The following is a 23,585-nucleotide window of genomic DNA, read 5'->3' on the forward strand; positions in this document are numbered from 1 at the left end:
CCACTGGCATCCAATACATAATCCTGTTTTCTAGAAAGAAAAATCAAGAAGTAAACCCATCTATAAAGGGTTTTGTTTTGGTGTAATTTTTAATCTTTGAAGATCATTGTCCATAGCTTAAACCACAGTGACCAAAACCATCTACGAGAAAAATGCTGCAAGGCAAAATGGTTGTCTGAGGAGGCCTTACAAATAGCTGAGAAGAGAAGTGAAAGTCAAAGGAGAAAAGGAAATATAGTGCAGAATTCCAAAGATTACTTAGAAGACAAGAAAGTCTTCCTAAGTGAACAGTGCAAAGAAATAAGAGGAGAACAATACAATGGGAAAGACTAGAGATCTCTTCAGGAAAGTTGGAGATACTAAGAGATTATTTCATGCAAAGATCGGCACAATAAAGGACAGAAAAGACAAGGACATAACAGAAGCAAAAGATACTAAAAAGAGGTGGCAGAAATGCACAGGTGAACTGTACAGTAAAGGTCTTAAGGACACAAAAATGATGATGTGATCACTTACCTAGTGTCCCATATCCTGGAATGTGAAGTCAAGTGGGCTTTAGGAAGCATTACTGTGAACAAAGCTAGTGGATGTGATGGATTCCAGCTGAGTTATTTCAAATCCTAAAACATGATGCTATTAAAGTACTGCACTCAATATGCCATCAAATTTGGAAAACTCATCAGTGGCCACGGGACTGGAAGCGGTCGGTTTTCATTCCAGTCCTAAAGAAGATGAGTGCCAAAGAGTGTTCACCTACTGTACAGTTGAGCTTGCTCCACATGCTAGCAAGGTAATGCTCACAATCCTTTAAACCAGTCTTCGACAGTACATGAACCAAGAGCTTCCAGATGTACAACCTGATTTAGAAAAGGCAGAGGAACCAGAGATCAAATAGCCAACATCCATTGGATCATAAAAAAGGCAAGGGAATTCCAGAAAAATATCTGTTTCATTGACTACATGAAAGCCTTTGACTGTGGATCACAACAAACTAGAAAATTCTTCAAGAAATGGGAATGCCAGATCACCTTACCTGCCCCCTGAGAAACTTACACAGGTCAAGAACCAGATCATGGAGCAACGGACTGGTTCAAAATTTGGAAAGGGGGAAGTCAAAGCTGTATATTGTCAGCGTTTATTTAACTTATACGCAGAGTAAGTACATCATGAGAAATGTTGGGCTGGATGAAACACAAGCTGGAATCAAGATTGCCTTTCTGCTGCAAGCCAAGCTGTTTCTCAGACTTATATCATGAATATCATCCTAAGGATTGTCTCAGGATGACGAATAGAGAGCTAAATATTGTCTTTAGTTGGTTCATTTAAAAAATTATATTGACTACCTCCTATAAGCTTGCTTGGTACCTTCATGGCATTTATACTCAGGAAGGGTCACGTTATTTAACTACAGTGAAGCATGTGTATCCACCTCGAGGAGGTACAGAGATGCTGTGGGAATGTTGTGACAAGGAGAAGAACTTGGCTTGAAGATCAGAGAAGCCTGGGAGATGAATGAGAGAAAGACAGAAGTGAGGGAAGCACTAGCCCATAGCAAGAGTAATATATATCACGTACTAAAAGTCACTGTCTTTCGGTGCTTTGAAAAGTTTTATTCATGCTGCCATTTATATTTCCTAGTTGACATATCACAGATTCTTGAGATGTTTTCATGAGTCATTTCTTAGTGTGTTAAGTGAAAGTCACTCAGTCGTGTTCGACTTTTTGCAACCCCATGGACTATACAGTTCATGAAATTGTCCAGGCCAGAATAGTGGAGTGTGCAGCCATTCCCTTCTACAGGGGATCTTCCCAACCCAGGGGTCGAACCCAGGGCTCCCGCATTGTAGGCGGATTCTTCACCAGCTGAGCCACAAGGGAAGCACCTTAGTGTGTTAAATCTGAGCTAAATTCATTTTCCTTTTTTTTTAATTCTTTTTATTTTAATTGTAGGCTGATTACTTTACAGCATTGTAGTGGTTTTTGCCATACATTGACATGAAACAGCCATGTGTGTACATGTGTTCCCCATCCTGAACTCCCCTCCCACCTCCCTCCCCATCCCATCTCAGGGTCATCCCAGTGCACCAGCCCTGAGCACCCTGTCTAATGCATCGAACCTGGACTGGCAATCTGTTTCACGTATGATAATATACAGGTTTCAATGCTATTCTCTCAAATCATCCCACCCTCGCCTTCTCCCACAGAGTCCAAAAGACTGTTCTATACATCTGTGTCTTTTTTAACTGGGTGAAAGTCACTGTCAGTAAGTAGGAGAGCATGTGGGGGAGGCAGAACAGAATCATTTGATTATAGTAGTTACTGGCATTTTTTTCTAAAAATGACCAGGTGAAATCCAAGCATGTATCTACCATGAAGTTTATTAAGTAAAATATGACTAATAGAATTAAAAAATAAAAAATCTCCCCGTAGTCATTCTTGTTTACATTTTACACTGCCCACAAATAACCACCATCCTCAACTCGGTGTCTATAGTTTTTTCTCATTTTCATAAACCCTTAAGGCTAAAGACTAAACCCTTTAGTCTTTGCAGTCAGGAATTTCATAAGTAACTTTGATATGTCATTGGCTTCTGCCTCAGTTTGTCATCTGTAAGCTTAAAAAGTAATTCTCTTCCCCAACAAAATTAGGATGAAGTAAAGTTTTATAAATCACGTGAAGGAATGTAGCATTATTATATTCTCATTTACTAACAATTCTTAGAAAGTATATGGAAAGTTCATGGGTGTTCAGCAAAATTAGTTTTTTATTTGACATATCTGCGTCTTTTAAAATGCCAAGTTCCATTTTGCATAGTGCCATTTTACTATATTATTATGATTTTGTCAAAGTTATCATGGAGTCTTCTCACTGTTTTTCAAGGAGTATCTTAGTAAAATGATGATGGGAAATGTGTATTTAATTGGATATATAAATATGTTTATAAATATGTTTTTAAATATGTCAAATGCAATTCTTGGTTCTATTCCAGATTGAATCATGTCGCTGCTGGTCTTGTTTCACCAAGTCTGAAATCAGATACCTCTAGTAAAGAAATAGAGGAAGCCATGAAGAGAGTACGAGAAGCACAGTCCCTAATTTCTGCTGCTATAGAACCAGGTAAATAGATTTATGCAATTATGTTTGGAAATATGTTGAATAATACTTCAGTCATTTTTTCCCCCGTATTTTGATAAAAGTTCATTTAGGGCAGTGATTCTCATTTCAGAGGGGGATGGGTGATACCGGTAAGTGTTGTCACCCAGGCATATTTGGAAATACCTGGAGAAAACTTAGTTGTCATGCTGATACAAACTGCATCCAGTGGGTAGTTCTGTTCAGTAGCTCAGTCGTGTCCAACTCTTTGCAACCCCATGAAAGCAGCACACCAGGCCTCCCTGTCCATCACCATCTCCCGGAGTTCACTCAAACAACGTCCATCGAGTCAGTGATGCCATCCAGCCATCTCATCCTCTGTTGTCCCCTTCTCCTCCTGCCCCCAATCCCTCCCAGCATCAGAGTCTTTTCCAATGAGTCTACTCTTCATGAGGTGGCCAAAGTACTGGAGTTTCAGCTTTAGCATCATTCCTTCCAAAGAAATCCCAGGGCTGAGCTCCTTTAGAATGGACTGGTTGGATCTCTTTGCAGTCCAAGGGACTCTTAAGAGTCTTCTCCAACACCACAGTTCAAAAGCATCAATTCTTCGGCGCTCAGCCTTCTTCACAGTCCAACTCTCACATCCATACATGGCCACTGGAAAAACCATAGCCTTGACTAGACCAACGGGGCCAGGGATATGCTAAACATCTTACAGTGTTCAAGACAGGCACCTCCCAATTCCTAAAGCAGAGAATTACTCATTCTGAAACATTGGTGCCTAGGATTACCTAATGCTTTGTGTGGTATTTTGGTGGTTTTTAATTTGGGGGGTTTTACTGTTGTTTTTAGTCATTTATGTTTGCCTAAGTTCAGGTATGATCTAAATCAAATACCTTATGATTATATAGTAGAAGTGAGAACTAGATTTAAGGGACTAGATCTGAAAGAAAGAGTGCCTGATGAACTATGGATGGAGGTTTGTGACACTGTACAGGACACAGGAATCAAGACCATCCCCAAGAAAAAAAATGCAAAAAAGCAAAATGGCTGTCTGAGGAGGCCTTACAAATGGCTGTGAAAAGAAGAGAAGTGAAAAGCAAAGGAGAAAAGGAAAGATAAACCCATTTGAATGCAGAGTTCCAAAGAATAGCAAGGAGAGATAAGAAGGGCTTCCTCAGCAATCAATGCAAAGAAATAGAGGGAAACAATATAATAGGGAAGACTAGAGACCTCTTCAAGAAAATTCTATCAAGGGAATATATTTCATGCAAAGATGGGCTCAATAAAAGATAGAAATGGTATGGACCTAACAGAAACAGAAGATATTAAGAAGAGGTGGCAAGAATACACAGAAGAACTATACAAAAAAGATCTTCATGGCCCAGATAATCACAATGGTGTGATCACTCACCTAGAGCCAGACATCCTGGAATGTGAAACAAGTGGGCCTTAGGAAGAATCTCTACAAACAAAACTCGTGGAGGTGATGGAATTCCAGTTGAGCTTTTTCAAATCCTGAAAGATGATGCTGTGAAAGTGCTGCACTCAATATGTCAGCAAATTTGGAAAACTCAACAGTGACCACAGGACTGGAAAAGGTCAGTTTTCATTCCAATCCCAAAGAAAGGCAATGCCAAAGAACGCTCAAACTACCGCACAATTGCACTCATCTCACATGCTAGTAAAGTAATGCTGAAAATTCTCCAAGCCAAGCTTCGACAATATGTGAACTGTGAGCGTCCAGATGTTCAAGCTGGTTTTAGAAAAGGCAGAGGAACCAGAGATCAAATTGCCAACATCCACTGGATCATCAAAAAAGCAGAGTTCCAGAAAAACATCTATTTCTGCTTTATTGACTATGCCAAAGCCTTTGACTGTGTGGATCACAATAAACTGTGGAAAATTCTGAAAAAGATGGGAATACCAGACCACCTGATCTGCCTCCTGAGAAATCTGTATGCAGCTCAGGAAGCAACAGTTAGAACTGGACATGGAACAACAGACTGGTTCCAGATAGGAAGAGGAGTACATCAAGGCTGTATATTGTTACCCTGCTTATTTAACTTCTATGCAGAGTACATCATGAGAAACGCTGGGCTGGAGGAAGCACAAGCTGGAATCAAGATTGCTGGGAGAAATATCAATAATCTCAGATATGCAGATGACACCACCATTATGGCAGAAAGTGAAGAAGAACTAAAGTGGCTCTTGATGAAAGTGAAAGAGAAGAGAAAAAGTTGGCTTAAAGCTCAACATTCAGAAAACTAAGATCATGGCATCTGGTCCCATGACTTCATGGCAAATAGATGGGGAAACTGGCTGACTTTATTTTTCTGGGCTCCAAAATCACTGTAGACGGTGATTGCAGCCATGAAATTAAAAGATGCTTATTCCTTGGAAGGGAAGTTATGACCAACCTAGACAGCATATTAAAAAGCAGAGACATTACTTTGGCAACAAAGGTCCGTCTAGTCAAGGCTGTGATTTTTCCAGTGGTCATGTATGGGTGTGAGAGTTGGACTATAAAGAAAGCTGAACTCTGAAGAATTGATGCTTTTGAACTGTAGTGTTGCAGAAGACTCTTGAGAGTCCCTTGGACTGCAAGAAGATCCAACCAGTCCATCCTAAAGGAGATCAGTCCTGGATGTTCATTGGAAGGACTGATGTTGAAGCTGAAACTCCAATACTTTGGCCACCTTATGAGAAGAGTTGACTCATTTGAAAAGACCCTGATGTTGGGAAAGATTGAAGGCAGGAGGAGAATGGGACGACAGATGAAATGGTTAGATGGCATCACTGGCTCAGTGGATATGAGTTTGGGTGAACTCCCGGAGTTGGTGATGGACAGTGGGGCTTGGCGTGCTACAGTTCATGGGGTTGCAAAAATCAGACAGGACTGAGCAACTGAACTGAACTGAAGTGAAGTTGGGATTGCCTGATCTATAGTCTTTATTTGACCAAGAAAGCCTAATAAAGTTTCTTCTATTTACACCATTTGTTTAAAGAAAAGTAAATGTATTATTCTTTGCAGATTGTCTTTTTGAGATGAGATGAATGGTTGTCCCATTTTCTGCATATATGTATTTGGATTTTTGGTCCTGGTTTTTTTTATTCCATTATGAACGATGCTTTATTCATTTTCTTCATGCCAATTCTTAATGGGGTGGTTTTTATTGTATATGGTATTAGACAAATAATTATAAAGTATAATGGATACATTAATATCAAATCTTTATGTTATCTCATTTAACCAGGTTATTAAATAATTAACCCAGTGTCACATGACAAGCAGTTTATATAGATAACTGGACCTGTATGACTCCAAAACCAGAACACCATTTCTGTTTTCATTGAAAACTCATAACTGAAATGACTGAAAACGACTTACCTCTTTATGAAATTTTTTTTGCTGCACAAATTTTTGTTAATTTGATATTCACAATAAGTTGAATTCTATTAATGAAATGATAGAAATGTAAAAGAGGAACTCATTCTCACTTTGTGCATGGGGGCTAAGTCACCTCAGTCACGTCTGACTCTTGTAACCCTTTGGACTATGGCTCACCAGGCTACTCTGTCCATGGGATTCTCCAGGCAAAGAACAGTGGAGTAGGTTGTCATGCCCTGCTCCAGGGGATCTTCCTGACCCAATGCAGGTCCTGCATTGCAAATAAATTCTTTACTCTTAGTTGCTGAGGCAGGGCCAGCATTCTCACTTTGAATGATAGTCCATATATGAAGAATTGCAATGGCTGTATTTTTCCTTCATTCGGTCCTTAGTTAAAGTAATTTATGTGTTGTTTTAAACTACTAAATGGTAACAGATCATTCTTGCTCTGCTCTGTAAACTTACACAGTGTTGAAAATGAATGCAAAAGTGGAACAAAGATTAAAAAGAGAGCTGGTTTAGTTTCTATCCCAGAAGTATAGAAATGAGTGATTGAATGAGACATATCTAGGAAAGGAGCATAGAGTTAAGTGATGACTAAAAAGGAACATTTTGCTGATTCAAGAATTTTAAATGTTTATCTTTGTTTTTATTATAAATATAAACATTTTACACTTAGGTACAGTTTGGGGAGGTGTTATTAATCCATGAGCATGTACAGAGTAGAGTTTTAATCTGGGTATATTTTAGCTCCGTTTGGAGAAAGAGAACCTAAGGCATGCAAACAGGAGTCATGGTTTAGAAACCTCTGAAGAGTAAAGAATGAGAAAGGTGATTATTTTCATAGGTTTTATGGATGACACTTCATAGCTTCAGAAACCTTTAGCTACCTGAATTTAAGGATCATACAGTAAACCTGAACATTAGTGTAATAAACTCTTACAGCAACTCCTAAATGGAAATAATCTTTTTGCTTAATGATTTCTAAATCCAGATTCCTTTTCATTTAAATCCAGATAAAAAAGAAGAAAAACGAAGACACTCAAGGTCAAGATCACGTTCTAGGAGGAGGAGGACTCCCTCATCTTCTAGGCACAGGTAATTAGATTGATTGCTGTTTGGTAGTAAGTTCTTCCTTAGACAAAGATTATTTCCCTATGTCACATCTGCTGTTACCCTAACTAGCTCATGGTTAAAGTGGTTTTGATAACTACTGCTATTTGCAGAGTAGGTGAATTACTGTTCACAGGTATATAAATAGAGAAAAGATGGTAGATACTTTAAATCCCCCCTAGAAATCTAGGGATAGGAAGAAGCCACTGGAATTCGAGCACTGAAATGAATTAGTACTCTGGAAAGGACACTGACCTTGAAACTTTTGACTTGAATTCTAGTTCTGACATTTCACTAGACTCCTGACTTGGAACATGGAGGGTTGTTATGCAACCTTAGCTTACCCATCTAAAGCTTGAATATTTGCAGATGACATGTTTTGAGATTGCTCTTTGTATTACTGGATAAACTACATGATGGTAACTATTATTCTTTATCCTACCCAGGGTAGGACTCTGTAGGGTAAAAGGACCAGTGTATTCTCTTTCTCACATGACATACTTGTGTAGATTTGTAAGGATCTATCTAGACCAGTGACTCTCAAACTTGCTGATATTAGGACCTCTATACTCATAAAAAATATAAGAACTCCAATGAGCTTTTGTTTTTGTGGTTTATAACGTCATTGTTGGCCATAGTAAAATTTGAAACCATCATTTGAAATAATAATGAATATTGAAACCCATTCATATTAACTTAGCTTTGAAACAAAGCTTTTCCCCCCAAAATTAAAAGAATGGCTTTATTTACATCTTAACATCTTTGCAAATTTCTTTAACATTTAGCTTAATAGAAGATGTATAGGATTCTGCATTCAGCTTATTGTAGTATATTTTGGTTATATTAACCAAATATTAATATAGAATATCTGACTTTACACAAATGTATCGTGAGAAGAGGGAAGAGTAATTTTACAGTCTTTTTGGGTAATTGGGAGTAGTATTCTTTGATACAATACCAAAACTTGTAAAATCTGTTGATCTTTATTATACTTTGAGTGAATCTTTTCACCAGGCATCCTTTTGTACAGTTATGTATTAATGGTTTGGAAAATGATTGATTGATTGCTTTATGCAAGTTTTCAAATGTTGATACTTTTTTACACAATATCAAAAGATGACTTGGTAATACCACCATACATCTTACCAGTAAACCCTTCTAAAATGTTAGGAAGCTGTCAGATTCACAATCGTGGGTTTAAGTTTTCCAAAGTTTAATTTTCTCCTGAAAGCTCAGATTTTATTATTGGCAACAAATTTTTTTCCTTGAAATGATAATTCATTTTTCATGAAAGTATCTACCAGATACCTAAGTCTAAACAACCATGGTTTGTCAGTTCTTTGAAGTAAAGATGTTTCATGGCAAAAGCAACTAGGTAAGCTCACACTCAGTCACACAAGTGTCTTCCTTGACAGTCGCTGAGCTTAAAAGTTTCAGAAATGATTTATGCATACTGCCCATTTCATTGCACAGAATGTTGCTGAAGGGACCAGATTTAACATTTCTAGTCAATAATGATACTAGTTTAATAGCACTCAAGGAACTAGATTTAATAAAATGAATAATTTTTACTGGCTCTATTAAAGATGTCATTGGTGAAATTGGCAGGATTTTCACTACAAAATCTTCGCTGCAAATGCCAATGAAAATACAGTAAATAACAGGTTCAGTTGCCACTATCTTGCTTTGTAATAAGGAAATGCTTATGCACCATTGGTACAAATGTTAAAGTGGCAAAGGCAGGTATTACCTACCTTGTTACAATTCTCTGTTTGGGGGTGGGGTTGGGAATTGACCTTATAGCTCCCATAGCATTGTTAAGTCATTTCTTAGACTGTGCCTTAGTCCATTTGACTGCTATAACAGGATACCATAGACTGGATGGCTTATAAACAATAGAAATGTACTTCTCACAGTTCTGGAAGCTGGGAAGTTCAAGATCGGGGTGTCAGAAAATTTGCTGTTTGGTGAGGACCTACTTCCTCATTTATATTGATAGTTTGCTCTATCCATGTGTCCTCACATAGAAAGATGGATCAGGGGTCGGATATCTCTTGAGTTCTTTTTATTTAAATAATTTTATTTATTTACTTTTGAGTGTGCTGGGTCTTCATTGCTGTGCAGGCTTTTAGCTAGTTGCGGTGAGTGGGGCTACTCTAGTTATGGTGTGTGGGCTTCTCATTGCAGTGGTTTTTCTTGTTACGGAGCACAAGCTCTAGCACGCCCAGGCTTCAGTAGTCATGGCACATGAGCTCAGTGGTAGTGCTCCAGTCTCTAGAGCACAGGCCCAGTAGTTGTGGCTCATGGGCTTAGTTACTCCGTGGCATGTGCGATATTCATGGACCAGGGATGGAACCCATGTTTCCTGCATTGGCAGGTGGATTCTTTACCACTGAACCACCAGAGAAGCTCCTCCTGAGATGTCTTTCACAAACGCATTCATCCTATTCATGAAAGCTGGGCCTTCATAACCTAATCACCCCAAAGGCTCCTGCCTCAGAACATCATCACACTGGGTATTTGGTTTCCTGTAAGAATTTTGGGAGGACACAAAGTTTCAGTCTGTAGCAGAATGTTACAGGGTGATTCTGTCTGGTGTGTTTGTGTCATCCACCTTCACCCAGCCCATTTCATGCTTAAAAGATTTTGTCTTTCAAAAAACCCAAATCTAGAACATCTGAGGGCTCCACTGAACCTTTAGAAGTTCCCTGTTGCCTTAATGTATGTACAGTGGGGTTTTTTTTTTTTTTTTTTTCCATACTATAGTGTAAACATAACTTGCAGTGTACTGGGAATCCACAAATTCATTGTGACATACTATTACTGAGATATCCAGTTTATTGCAGTGGTCTGGGAGCAAACTCAGTATCTCTGAGCTGTGCCTATACTTAGAATACTAACTTTCTAGGACAAGTGCTTTCATGGCTTTGTTTAATACTTAGACTTAAAAAGGAGAACTTAACGTCTTTTGTATATAGGAGTTACATGCTAAGGCTTTCAAATATTAATTTTAATTACGACCATGAGAGAAAAGTCCTTTGGAACACTTGTAGTAACACATCATAGCAGAAGGATAGTTATTATAAATTGTAGTATTTTAAGCATCTTGACATATAAAATGACTGTTACTTTCAATATGCTTTTTGCTTATATATAAATAATAATAATGTATAATAATAACTGTTGTTGAACTGCTCAGTTGTATGCAACTTTCTGTGACCCCCATGGATTGTAGCATGCAAGTTTTCCCTGTCCTTCACTATCTCCCAGAGTTTGCTCAGACTCTTGGCCCATTGAGTCTCTGGTGCCATCCAACCATCTCGTCCTCTGTCGGCCCTTTCTCGTCCTGCCCTCAGTCTTTCCCAGCCTCAGGGTCTTTTCTAGTGAGTCAGCTCTTCTCATCAGCTGGCAAAAGTATTGAAGTTATGGCATCAGTCCTTCCAGTGAATATTCTGGGTTGATTTCTTGCAGTCCACGGGACTCTTAAGAGTCCCTTGTCCAGCACCACAGTTCAAAAGCATTAATTCTTTGGCATTTAACCTTCTTCATGGTTCAACTCTCACATGCATACATGTCTACAGGAAAAACCATAGCTTTGACTATGCGGACCTTTGTCAGTGAAGTGATGTCTCTGCTTTTGAAAATGCTGTCTGAAAAAGTGAAATTGCTCAGTCGTGTCCAACTCTTTGTGACTCCATGAACTGTAGCCTACCAGGCTCCTTCCGTCTATGGGATATTCCAGGCAAGGGTACTGGAATGGGTTGCCATTTCTTTCTCCAGGGGAATCTTCCTGACCCAGGGATCTAACCGGGGTCTCCCACATTGTAGGCAGATGCTTTTACCATCTGAGCTACCAGGGAAGTCAATGGTTTGTCATTGCTTTTCTTCCAAGGAACAAGCGTCCTTCAATTTCATGGCTCCAGTCACTGTCCACGGTGATTTTGGAGCTCAAGAAAATAAAATCTACCACTGTTTCCATATTTTCCCCATCTATTTACCATGAAGTGATGACACCAGATGCCATGATCTTCGTTTTTTTGAATGTTGAGTTTTAAGCCGGCTTTTTCACTCTCCTTTTGCACCTTCATCGAGAGGCTTTTTAGTTTCTCTTCACTTTCTGCTGTTAGGGTGGTATCACCTGCGAATCTGAGGTTGTCGATGCTTCTCCTGGCAATCTTGATTCCAGCTTGTGAGTCATCTAACCCAGCATGAAGTACTCTGCACGTAAATTAAATAAGCAGGGTGACAGTATACAGCCTTGACATACTACTTACCCAGGTTTCAGCCAGTCTGTTTTTCCATGTCCATTTTTAACTGTTCCTTCTTGACCTACATACAGGTTTCTTGGGAAGCCGGTAAGGTGATCTTATATTCCCATCTCTTTAAGAATTTTCCACAGTTTGTTGTGATCCGTACAGTCATGAGGCTTTAGCGTAGTCAATGAGGCAGAATTAGTAATTTGCTTTTTCTATCATCCTACGGGTGTTGGCCATTTGGTCTCTTGTTCCTCTGCCTTTTCTAAATCCAGCTTGTACATGTGGAATTTCTTGGTTCGTGTACTGTTGAAGCCTGGCTTGAAGGATTGTGAGCATTACCTTGCTAATTTGTGAAATGAGTGCAGTTGTACATTAGTATGAACATTTTTTAACATTGCCCTTCTTTGGGATTGGAATAAAAACTGACCTTTTCCAGTCCTGTGACCAACCGTTGCTGAGTTATCCAAATTTGATGGCATGTTGAGTGTGGCACTTTAACAGCAGTATCTTTTATGATTTGAAATATCTCAGCTGGGATTCCATCACCTCCACTAGCTTTGTCATATAAAATATATGGTAATCTCTCTGTTTCTCTAATTTTTAAAAGCTTATATGAACTGAATGTTGAAGTGACTGCAGTGCAATACTGTTGAAAAACAACTGTTTCAGGACCTTAGAGTAAACTGATAGATGTAATACTTCTGCTTATTAGATTTTTAAAATCTTATATTATTAATCACTTCATTTAGAAGGAAACGTGAATGCATTTATAATTTTTACAGCCATTTTTTAATACATTAGAGGTAAATGTGTTACATGGTTTTGCTAAAATGATTAAGTTTAATTTTTTTTAAAGCCAAATTTCTCAAAAGATGAACACTTGCTAATTCAAATAGCATCGATTTTGGTTTTCCGTAATGTTTTTTTTTAATTCTTCATAAGAAAGTGATGGTTACGATATTCTAGAGGGTCAGTGTTTCATTCAAAATACATTAGTACTACCTTTCATTACACAGTATAGTAGTTGTTGCTCAAGGGTACAGTTGGTGAATAAGGTAGACATATATACCCCTATCCTTATGGAGCTTGAAGAAAGGTTTATGTGAAAATTTCCTGGGATATAGACATGTTATTGAGAGGGATTGTTTAGTTTCAAATATGGTCAAAAATAAGTGATGTACAAAATATAGTTACTGAGTTTGATGAGACATTACTCCTAATGGGTTTTGAAACAGCTGTTACAGAGAATGATGGCAACACTATGGTAGCACAGCAATAAGAGCAGTCAGTATTTATATGTCTACACTAAGGCGCTGAGCTGGATTTTATAATTTTGCTTAAATTACAACTATTCTATGATGTAGGTGCTGTTTTTTTTGCTGAAGTAATAGGCTCAGATTAAATAATGAATACTTTTATTAACTGACTTTAAAAGGGAGATTTGAACACAAATCTTTTGCATTACTAAAATGTCTATCCTTTGGCAACTCTGAAAATAATGAAAGCAAAAAGTTTAAATTCTATTTGAAGTTTTCCATGGAAAGAGGTTGAATGGTTCACTAAAAGTTAAATGACCAAGTCTAAGCAAAGAAGTGCCATTTGCTTTCAGTTTTTCTTAAAATAGGGAAAAGGATCAATGACAACATCAAAAGGTTAATTGCACTTAACCTTTTAGAGAAAACATGGGGGATGAAGGTGATAATGCAGTAGGCACAGAGAAACATGTCTTACATGGCAGGAAAGAGATGATCATACAATATTGAAGACACATGAGAGTAAAAAGGGCAGTTTATACTGAATTGTATATATCTGTATCTGCCCTGCATTACTTGTATTTCTCTTAAACTGGAAATTAAAGAAGAGGAATGTATATCGGAGAACAGCAATTAGAAATCATAGAAACCAATACAGTATGTGGTTTCCTTTTGAAATACTGAAGTGGGTTACTATGCCCATTCTCCAGGGATCTTCCCAACTCTTAAGTCTCCTGCTTTGACAGGTGAGTTCTTTACCACTAGTGCCTCCTGGCAAGCCCAAAATGGGAATAATAATAGTATTTACTGTTACTAGATTTATTATGAAAGTAAATGAGTGAATATTGGTAAAGCATGTAATGGGCATAAGTAAGTATTTGATAAGTAGTAAATGGATTTAACTTGTAGTAGTGAGGAATAAAATTAGGTACATTCTAAAATGCTGTGAATTATGAAGTGATGCAAATGAGTCATTTTTTATTTTCCTTCATTTTCTAGCAATAATTTTAAGTTTGGAGTTGTAGTTTCAGTGGACAAAGTAGGATTGGTTTGACAGGTTGAACAAAAGATTAAAAGGTGAGGAATTCCAGGTGTTAAAAGGTATTTTCTAACTTCTGGGATATCAGATGTTGTGTGAAATAAATAAATAATGGCAGGAAATTACCCTCACTTACTGATGGCTAGCCAACATGTCTGAATCTTTGGTCCTACACTTATATGAAATAATCAAAAGTAGAGCTAGTCTTTTTAGGTTTATATACATATGTCTGTTTCCTTTTACTTTATAAGGCGGTCAAGAAGCAGATCAAGAAGGCGATCACATTCTAAGTCAAGGAGTAGACGACGATCCAAAAGTCCAAGACGGAGAAGATCTCATTCCAGAGAGAGGGGTAGAAGGTCAAGGAGCACGTCAAAAAACAGGTACAGTAGAAAACCAGTAACAATGAATGAGTAAAATTTCTCCGTAGTAAGAATTCTTAGCTGTTTCTACTGCCTTTTTTCATTTCTTTTCCATTCAACCATTGGTAAGAATTTTGTGTTCCCAGCAACTTCTTGATATGCCAGAGTTTTTGGCAGACAATCATGCCTTCTTAATTCTTCTTTATATATCTCATCATGAGCAGCTTTTGAGTATGAATTAATATTGCTGTATTCCTGACACTCAACCATACTTAAGAGTCTAATGTGATTTGGAGGCCAGTAAAGACTTACAGTGAGGATTTACTAAAAACTAAAACATCCATACCTTAACATTGTATTTTGACTTAAACGTTCATTCAGTAATTTGTTTTTCATACAGGGCCAAACCCTTTGAAATTAGTAGGCCTAGTCTTGAATAATCACCCCACTCCAGTACTCTTGCCTGGAAATCCCATGGACAGAGGAGCCTGGTAAGCTGCAGTCCATGGGGTCGCTAAGAGTTGGACACGACAGAGCGACTTCACTTTCACTTTTCACTTTCATGTATAGGAGAAGGAAATGGCAACCCACTCCAGTGTTCTTGCCTGGAGAATCCTAGGGATGGGGGAGCCTCATGGGCTGCCGTCTATGGGGTCGCACAGAGTCGGACACGACTGAAGCGACTTAGCACAGCAGCAGCAGCAGCAGTCTTGAATAATAGATACAAAATCACTTTCTTTTCGTTTAAACCACCTTTAAAGTATCAAGAACTCTGTTACTTGAAAGTACTTAGATTTTTCCCTCCATTTTTAGCTGTCACACAGTATAATTTTGCAACGCTTATTTTTTAAACTGTCTTTTATCTCTTTATAAAAATATTTGCCTTAATTTTCTAGAAACAGCCCTATATTTTATACTTTACCCATTTATGTATTTGATTATGTGATTAAAAATAGTAAGAATCACAGCAAAAAGCAACAAAAATTTTTTTTTTCCCAAAATTTATTCTTGGTAAGCATATAACTCAACGTGGGACTTGGATTTTGTGATAGCTTTACTGTATACTCAGCCTCTGATGAGACTTTGAATCATGTTTTAGAGCTAGTCATCTCTTAATTCAGCCAAATGAGCTTACTTAATGAACCATCTCTTATACAAAGAGCAATTAGGCATTCCTTCCCTTGAGGAACTTTATTTATACTAGGGGAGAAATTAATGTAATTACCAAGGAAGGGCCATTGTTAGGGATGTTGGAAGATTTATTGAGAGGTGACTTGAGTATTAAATTCTGATAGATTTGACTGGACTCAGGAGCATGATTTCCAGTAGAGAATACTTAACAAGGTTAGCATGAATTCTTGAAATGAGGAGTATGTTGGTGTAGAAGGACCAGGAAATGAGGTCAGGACAGTTGAGACAGATGACACATAAAAAAGACTTTATTGTTCACACTAAGGAGTTTACAGTTGATCCTGAAGTCAATGGGAATGAATTGAAAAGTGATAAGCAGAGAATTAATATTTTCAGATTTGTACTTTGAAAGATTTCTGATAAAGGGGTTTAATATGAATTTGTGAAAAACGACTGGGACCACTTAAGGGACCATTTAGAGTTGAGGTATGGTTGTAGTACCAGTCCATTATGATTTTTTTTCCTAATAGTATTGAATAGCCCAGATTATGTCATAGCAGGGCCACAGTTAGAAGGTTGGTGTCATTCATGGTAGATGTTTACATCACGTGTGTGCTCTGAAAGAATAACTTAAAAGTTTTTATCAGAATAACATATTTTAAGAATAAGAATCCATTTCATTGTACTTTTGTTTGTAATTTGTATATATATTTTTTCTATTAACTGAATCTTCTAACACATTAATAAATTGTGTTCATTTATTAGAGATAAAAAGAAAGAAGACAAAGAAAAGAAACGTTCCAAAACGCCACCAAAAAGTTATAGCACAGCCAGACGTTCCAGAAGTGCTAGCAGGTAGGGTGGCATTATGAATTCTTGGCGTTGTTTTTTAAACTTTGTTTGCAAAGACTCATTAGGCTGTGAACGTGAAATGTTTTCCAGTACAGAACTACATACTTTAATGGTGAAGATTTCTAAAGGCAATCTGTGAAGAATAAGTTTCCAATTAATACTTTATGGTATAGAGTTCATTTACAATAACATGGAATTCAACAGAGGTCAGTTTTTATGTTTGCTCTATGCATTTCATATCCTAATTTGAACTGTTTGTGGGTTTTTTTTTCACCCAGGCATTTGATGGCTAAAGTATACTGCATTATCACATTAGATTCATTTTATTACATGTTAATACTTAAAATAGTTTTTTTTCCCATACATAATGGTTTGTTGATAAAATAATTGGAGGCAAGGCAAGTTCTAGTTTGTGTCATTTCATAGAGTAGTTAACCTGCTGTGGTGAAATTTTAGTGTTCTAAACTTTCAGAAAATGTATTTTTCATTCTTAAACATGGCATTCATGTGATGGTAGAAAGGACTGGCCATACTTAACTCCATTTTCTTCCTATCTTGTTTACATATTTTACTACAGTGTTTGTTTTCTTAATCTTGATTATTTAAATTCACCTAAGGGCTCAAACTATCTATAAAAATTAACTTAAAATGGATAAAACACTTAAACATAAAAGCCAAAACTAAAAAGCGCTTAGGAAAAAACATGTTAACCTTCATGACCTGGAATTTGTCAGTGGTTCCCTACATACGACAAAAGTCATAAGCAACAAAAGAGAAATAGACAAGTTTGAGGATGATAAAAACTGAAGACTTTTTGTTTCAAAGAACACTGTTAAAGACAGCCCTCAAGAGTGCTAGAAAAATGTTTCCAATAATGGATTTCTACCTAGAATATAACAACTCAGTCATAGAAAGAATGTAAAATTATGCAGCTGCATTGGAAAAACAGGTTGGCAGTTCCTACAGAAATTAAATTTAAGAGCTCTTTAACACAGCAGTTTTGTTCCCAGTGATACGCCCAAGAGAAGCAAAAACATGTCTGCACAAAAACTTATACATCAATGTTCTTGGCATCATTAATCATAACCAAGAAGTCTACCCAAATATCCACTTAACATGGGTAAACAAAGTTGTATACTCATACAATAGATTATTATTCATCTGTAGAAAGGAGCCAAAGTAATGGTAGTACAATATGAATGAGCCTTGAAAACATGCCATGTTAAAGAAGCTAGTCACAGCAGACCATACATTGTATGATTTCATTCATATGGAATGTACAGAATGGATGAATCTATAAAGTAGATTAGTGGTTGGAGTATGATAGCTAAAGACATGGGGTCTCTTCGGGGTGTTGAAAATTGTCTTTTTAAAAATTTTGTGTATATATAAAGAAAGTGAAACCAGATATAAGTGCTGAAGGAATACCAGAATAGGTCTAAGGCGGCAAAGGGGCATAAAAGATGAGATGTGCAATATGTATTCTCTTACCTTAAAAAGTGGAGGCATATTATTTGTTTATTTAATGGACTTGCTTATAAGTGCCTTGCTCTGCTTAATTATTGAATCATTCTTTATCATTTTTGGCTGCATTGGGTCTTCATTGCTGTGTACAGGCTCTCTTGGATGCAGCGAGCAGTAGCTACTCTAGTTGCTCTGTGTGGGCTTCTTATCTTGGAGAGCACAAGCTCTGGGGCACGCAGGCTTCAGTAATTGTGGTGGCATGTGGGCTCTAGAGCTCAGGTTCCATCGTTGTGGCACAAGGGCTCAGCTGCCCCGTGGCATGTGGAATTCTCCCAGACCAGGATTGAACCCACGTTCCTTGCATTGGCAGGCAGACTCTCAACCAGTGGACCACCAGGGAAATCCTGAATCATTCTTAAATTATGGCAAATTCTGTACATTTTTATTGAATACCTACTAACATGTTTGCAGCTGTTGTACAGTCTATCATAGGTCACAGAAAGATAACTTTTTAAAGCCCATCTTTTCTGAGGAATATGGAATATTTGTTACACAAAGCAGTATGAAAAAGTGTTATGTATACAACCCTGACAAGCTTAATAAACATTTGATGAAGGGAAAGTTCTGTGTAACGTTTCCAGGACAGGGGTCATAGACAGCTTGTGGTTTTTTGTTCTTTAAAGCTTCATTTGGCTGCCAAAATGAAGACAAAGCGTATTGGGCTTAATTTTTTTTATTTGTGTCTAAACCATATACTTTTTTCATTTAATCAGGTTTTTTTTTTATTAAAGTTTACTATCCCCTTATAGTTATTACAGAATATTGACTATATTCCCCATGTTGCATAAGACATCCTTGAGTCTATCTTAATAGTAGCTTGTCATTAGGTGGGTTTTTAAGTATAGTTGCTACACAGTATAGCAAATCACAATTTTTAAAGACTCTGTTCTGTTTATTGTTGTTATAAAATATTGGCTATATTCCTTGTGTTGTAAAGTATAAACTAGTAGCTTATTTTACACCTAATAGTTTGTGTCTCTTAATCCTCTACCCATATAATGTCCCCTGCCTTTTCCTCTTCACAGTGGTAACCACTAGTTTTCTCTCTGTATCTTGAGTCTGCTTTTTTGTTATATTCACTAGTTTGTTCTGTTTTTTAGATTACATGTGTAAGTTATATCCTACAGTATTTGTCTCTGTCTGACTTATTTCACTTTGCTTAAATGCCCTCCATGTCCATCCATATTGCTGCAGATGGCACAATTTCATTCTTTTTTATAGCTTACTAATATTCTGTTGTATAAATAGTAACAATTTTCTTTATCCATTCTTCTGTTGATGAACACTTACATAGCTTCTCTATCTTGAGAATTATTAAAAAATGGTACTGTGAATATTGGGGTTACATTTCTACCAGCAGTGTAGGAGGGTTCCTTTTTCTTTACACCCTCTCCAGCATTTATTATTTGTACACTTTTTGATGATGGCTGTTCTGACCACTGTGAGGTGATAGATAATTCATTGTAGTTTTGATTTACATTTCTCTTAATAATTAGCAGTGTTGAGCATCTTCACTTTTGGCCATCCGTACGTCTTCTTTGGTGAAATGTCCTGTTTAGGTCTTCTGCCCATTTTTGGTTAGTTTGTTTGTTTGATACTGAGCTGTATGAGCTATTTGTATATTTTGGGGATTAATGCCTTATCAGTCAAATTGTTTGAAAATATTTTCACCAGTTCTGTAGGTTGTCTGTTTTGTTTTGTTTATGGTTCTTTTGCTGTGCAAAATCTCTAATTAGGTCCCGTTTGTGTTTTTTGCTTTTATTTACTTGAGGAGATGGAGCCAAAAAAAAAGTTGCTATGATTTATGTCCGAGAATGTTCTACTGATCTTTTCCTGCAGTTTTATAGTATCTGGTCTTACACTTAGGTCTTTAATCCACTTTATTTTTGCATATGAAATTAAAGAATGTTGTAATTTCTCTCCTTTACACGCAGCTGGTTTTTCTAGCACCATTTATTGAAGAGACTATCTTTTCTCCATTGTATATTCTAGCCTCCTGACCATAAGTGTGTGGGTTTATTTCTGGACTCTTACTCTGTTTCATTGATTTATGTGTCTGTTTTTGTGCCTGTACCATACTGTTTTGATTACTGTAGCTTTGTAGTATAGTTTGAAGCCAGGGAATGTGATTCCTCCAGCTCTTGTTTCTCTCTATATCAAGATTGTTTTGGCTATTCAAGGTTGTTTTGTTTCCATACAAATTTTAAAATTGTTTCTTCTAATTCTGCATGAAGTGCCATTGGTATTTTGACATGGATTGCATTGAATCTAAAGATTACCTTGGATAGTGTAGTCATTTTAACAGTATTGGTACTTCTAGTCCAAGAACACAGCAAAACTTTCCATCTGTTTGTATTGTAGAAACAGGACTTTTTTTAAGTCAATTTAAAGAGGAGGTATATCATAAAAAGCTAATTGCTCAAAATAGGGATTAGATTAGGGGTGTGATTTGCTGGACAACAGGAAGTCAGTTTGATCCCCGTTTGCTGATGGCTCAGTGGTAAAGAATCAGCCTGCAGTGCAGGAGAGGTGGGTTTGATCCCTGGATCGGGACCATCCCCTGGAGAAGGAAATGGCAACCCACGTCGGTATTCTTGCCTGGGAAATCCCATGGATAGAGGAGCCTGGTGGGTGTACAGTCCTTGGGGTTGCAAAAGAGTCAGACATAACTTGGCAACTAAACAACCACCACCACTAACTCTAGTTCTCGGTTCTCTAAGTTTTACTAATGATTTAGAAGTAGTTGTGAATTTTATTAGCAACTGCCTTCCATAACACAACATACTAATCCTCTACATGTTCTGTCCATTGACTGAATCTAAAGCTGGTTCTTTGGATAATAATTTACTTCAGACTTGAATTAGAACCTTTGTGGATCAGTTTTTCCTTGAGCTTAACATTGCTGATGTTTTGATGACATCATGTCTTTAAGAATTGCTAGAAATTAGGGCTTTCCTAAGGGCATTAAAGTAAAGGCACATAGTTTGCCCCCAAAAAGTTGCCAACTTTTATTACCCATTTGCTTCTTCAGCTCCAAACAGTATTTGAAAATGGAGTTTTCTGTTTCTAGTGGAGTTCCATTGCAGACACATCGGCTATGATGTGCCTGCATTTTTTGAATAACACTGTATTTTAAAGTCTAGTTTGCACATTTGTTGTTCTAGAGAGAGACGACGACGAAGAAGCAGAAGTGGCACAAGATCTCCTAAAAAGCCTAGGTCTCCCAAAAGAAAATTGTCTCGCTCACCATCCCCTAGAAGGTAAGTATTAATCTTTTATTAGATCTATCCTGTTTTTCAGAAACTGTCCTAGGATTTTTCTTCCTTCTCAGGAATTAAAATACTTAAGAATGTGCTGATAACATTCTCTTCATGACTTGAGATTGTTATAATAAACACTGTTTATGATTAGGCATTTTAGACCTGTAATCAAGTTACAGTCTTCTTCCCTGTGTTACTTGTATACAGCTTGTGTCCAGTGATTTGAAATTGGATTTTTGTTAACCTCCTTATAGCAGTGAACTTACATCAAGCTTACCATCTAAAACAAATCTAAACTTATTGCTATTTAAATAATGGCAAAAATTCTTGAGCACTTTGTTTCAAGCATCTTGTGAGCATTTTACTGTCATTCTAGACATAAAAAGGAGAAGAAGAAAGATAAAGACAAAGAAAGAAGCAGAGATGAAAGAGAGCGATCTACAAGCAAGAAGAAGAAAAGTAAAGATAAGGAAAAAGAACGGGAAAGAAAATCAGAGAGTGATAAAGATGTAAAAGTATGTTTACAAACTAATTTATTTTGGTGTTTTGGTTGATGTTGGTATTTTAAAGAAGTGATTTTCCTGTGAAGACGTTTACTTTTCTTATTCTCCTTGGCAAAGCAGGTTACACGGGACTACGATGAAGAGGAACAGGGGTATGACAGCGAGAAGGAGAAAAAGGAAGAGAAGAAACCAGCAGAACCAGGTTCTCCTAAAAAAGAATGTTCTGTGGAAAAGGGAACTGGTGATTCACTAAGAGAGTCCAAAGTGAATGGGGATGATCATCATGAAGAAGACATGGATATGAGTGACTGAACCATGCCTCTGTGGGAATCTGTGTACGTGCATCAGTGTCATTCCTGTGTGATTTCTTAATGCTGTATTTGTTCATCTCAAGCCTAGATGTATACAGCTGAGTCATAAATGGTTATAAAGCTCCTGATGTTGATATTAGTTATTTACATCCAAAAGCTTTTAGGAAAATGATACAGGGGTAACCAATTCGTGACAGGGTGAAATCTGATTGAGTAACCAAGCAGTTGTACTATTCTGGTGCTGCTTCATAACAAAAACGAAAAGCTGCATGCATCTACAGCAGGCATGGATTGTTTATGTTGTATGATCTCCTTTATTAAGTAAGTTCACTTATAGTATTTCTAGAATTTGATTCATTGCCGTAATAGAGCCATGTAGGGAATGCACTGATTGCATGTTAATTGTGGCAGGAATATCCTAAATGTCATTAAAATCCTTCAACATGATGGATCTACTTATGGTCGTTTGTTGACATGACAAATTAACCTTCTTATAGTTACATCTGGAAATGAGCATTTGAAATAGATAATCCTTTAAGCCTTGTGGCTAAATTTTTGTGGCTTTTGTTTAACTTTGAAAGGTTATATATGCACTAACCTTTTTTGATGGCTATAATTAGGCTTTAATTACAGAAACAAGATTTCAAATGAAACTGTCTTTGGCAGTAAGTAAATAGCATATTTTGAAGTAGAGTTGTATACTTTTTCATAAGGTGTTTGGGAATTTTTTTTCCTAAAATAATTTATTCCATATCTACATCAGTGAGAGCTGTTTGCCTATCCTGAAGTCCATCTGTAAAAGAAAGTTAGCTTTTGTCCTGAGTTTGTTTTCCATGCTTTTATTAATTTGTTTTAATCTCATTGTTGGAAAAGGGGATAGTGCATTTTAAATTGACCTTCATATGCTTTTAAAAATAAGACAAATCTACTTGATAATGTACTTTTTATTTGATCTCAAGTTGTATAAAACCAATAAATTTTGTGTTACTGTTACTGCAGTAGTAATCTTATGCACACAGTGATTCCATGTTAAATGCAAAGTAGTTAGGCAACTGTTTTCTTACAGGAGTTTCCAAGCTTTACTTTTGTGCAGTAAAAACAAAAGTAGGCTACAGTCTGTGCCATGTTGATGTACAGTTTCTGAAATTGTTTTACATGACTTTGATAATAAAACCCTTAAACTTATGTTTATGTTCTGTAAAAACGTATTTGTATTTATTTACATTGTTGAATGTATGGCATTTACCTCACTCATTTTACAAATCAAGTTCTTTCTCCTTGCAGACCACATATTTTAATATAGCAGTAAAATGAAATCCATCGGTAGTGATTAGTTGCCATCAGAATTGTCAAAATTAGTTTAATTTCTAAAACAGTCTTTTTAAGTGTAATTTTATTTCTTATATTTTGGGTGTAGGATTTGTGTTGAGTAAAGCAATGAACTTTAGGATAAACAAATGATCCCACCTATATTTAGTAAATTTATATTTTTGGTGA

At 36.9% G+C, this 23,585-nt stretch overlaps 1 protein-coding gene across 15 annotated transcripts in view; it reads left to right on the forward strand.

Annotated features, from left to right (window-relative positions):
* SRSF11 (serine and arginine rich splicing factor 11) overlaps positions 1-23,273 on the forward strand; it is a 50,436-nt gene extending 27,163 nt beyond the window's left edge. For 5 of the 15 annotated variants that reach the window (XM_086390526.1, XM_086390527.1, XM_086390528.1 and 2 more), the window contains 7 exons: positions 2,990-3,117; positions 7,501-7,582; positions 14,397-14,528; positions 16,404-16,493; positions 21,158-21,274; positions 21,651-21,789; positions 21,895-23,273. In XM_086390526.1, coding sequence (XP_086246652.1) covers positions 2,990-3,117; positions 7,501-7,582; positions 14,397-14,528; positions 16,404-16,493; positions 21,158-21,274; positions 21,651-21,789; positions 21,895-22,089 — 883 coding nt within the window. In that variant the 3' untranslated portion in view covers positions 22,090-23,273. The remainder of the gene's footprint in view (positions 1-2,989; positions 3,118-7,500; positions 7,583-14,396; positions 14,529-16,403; positions 16,494-21,157; positions 21,275-21,650; positions 21,790-21,894) is intronic. The other 10 variants (XM_086390531.1, XM_086390532.1, XM_086390534.1 and 7 more) reach the window with 3 other exon arrangements.
* Positions 23,274-23,585: the final 312 nt, after the last annotated feature.

Source organism: Bos grunniens, chromosome 3 (assembly GCF_055505025.1).
Source record: "Bos grunniens cultivar Pamir isolate PY7600 chromosome 3, Bosgru_T2T1.0, whole genome shotgun sequence".
Taxonomy (NCBI): domain Eukaryota; kingdom Metazoa; phylum Chordata; class Mammalia; order Artiodactyla; family Bovidae; genus Bos; species Bos grunniens.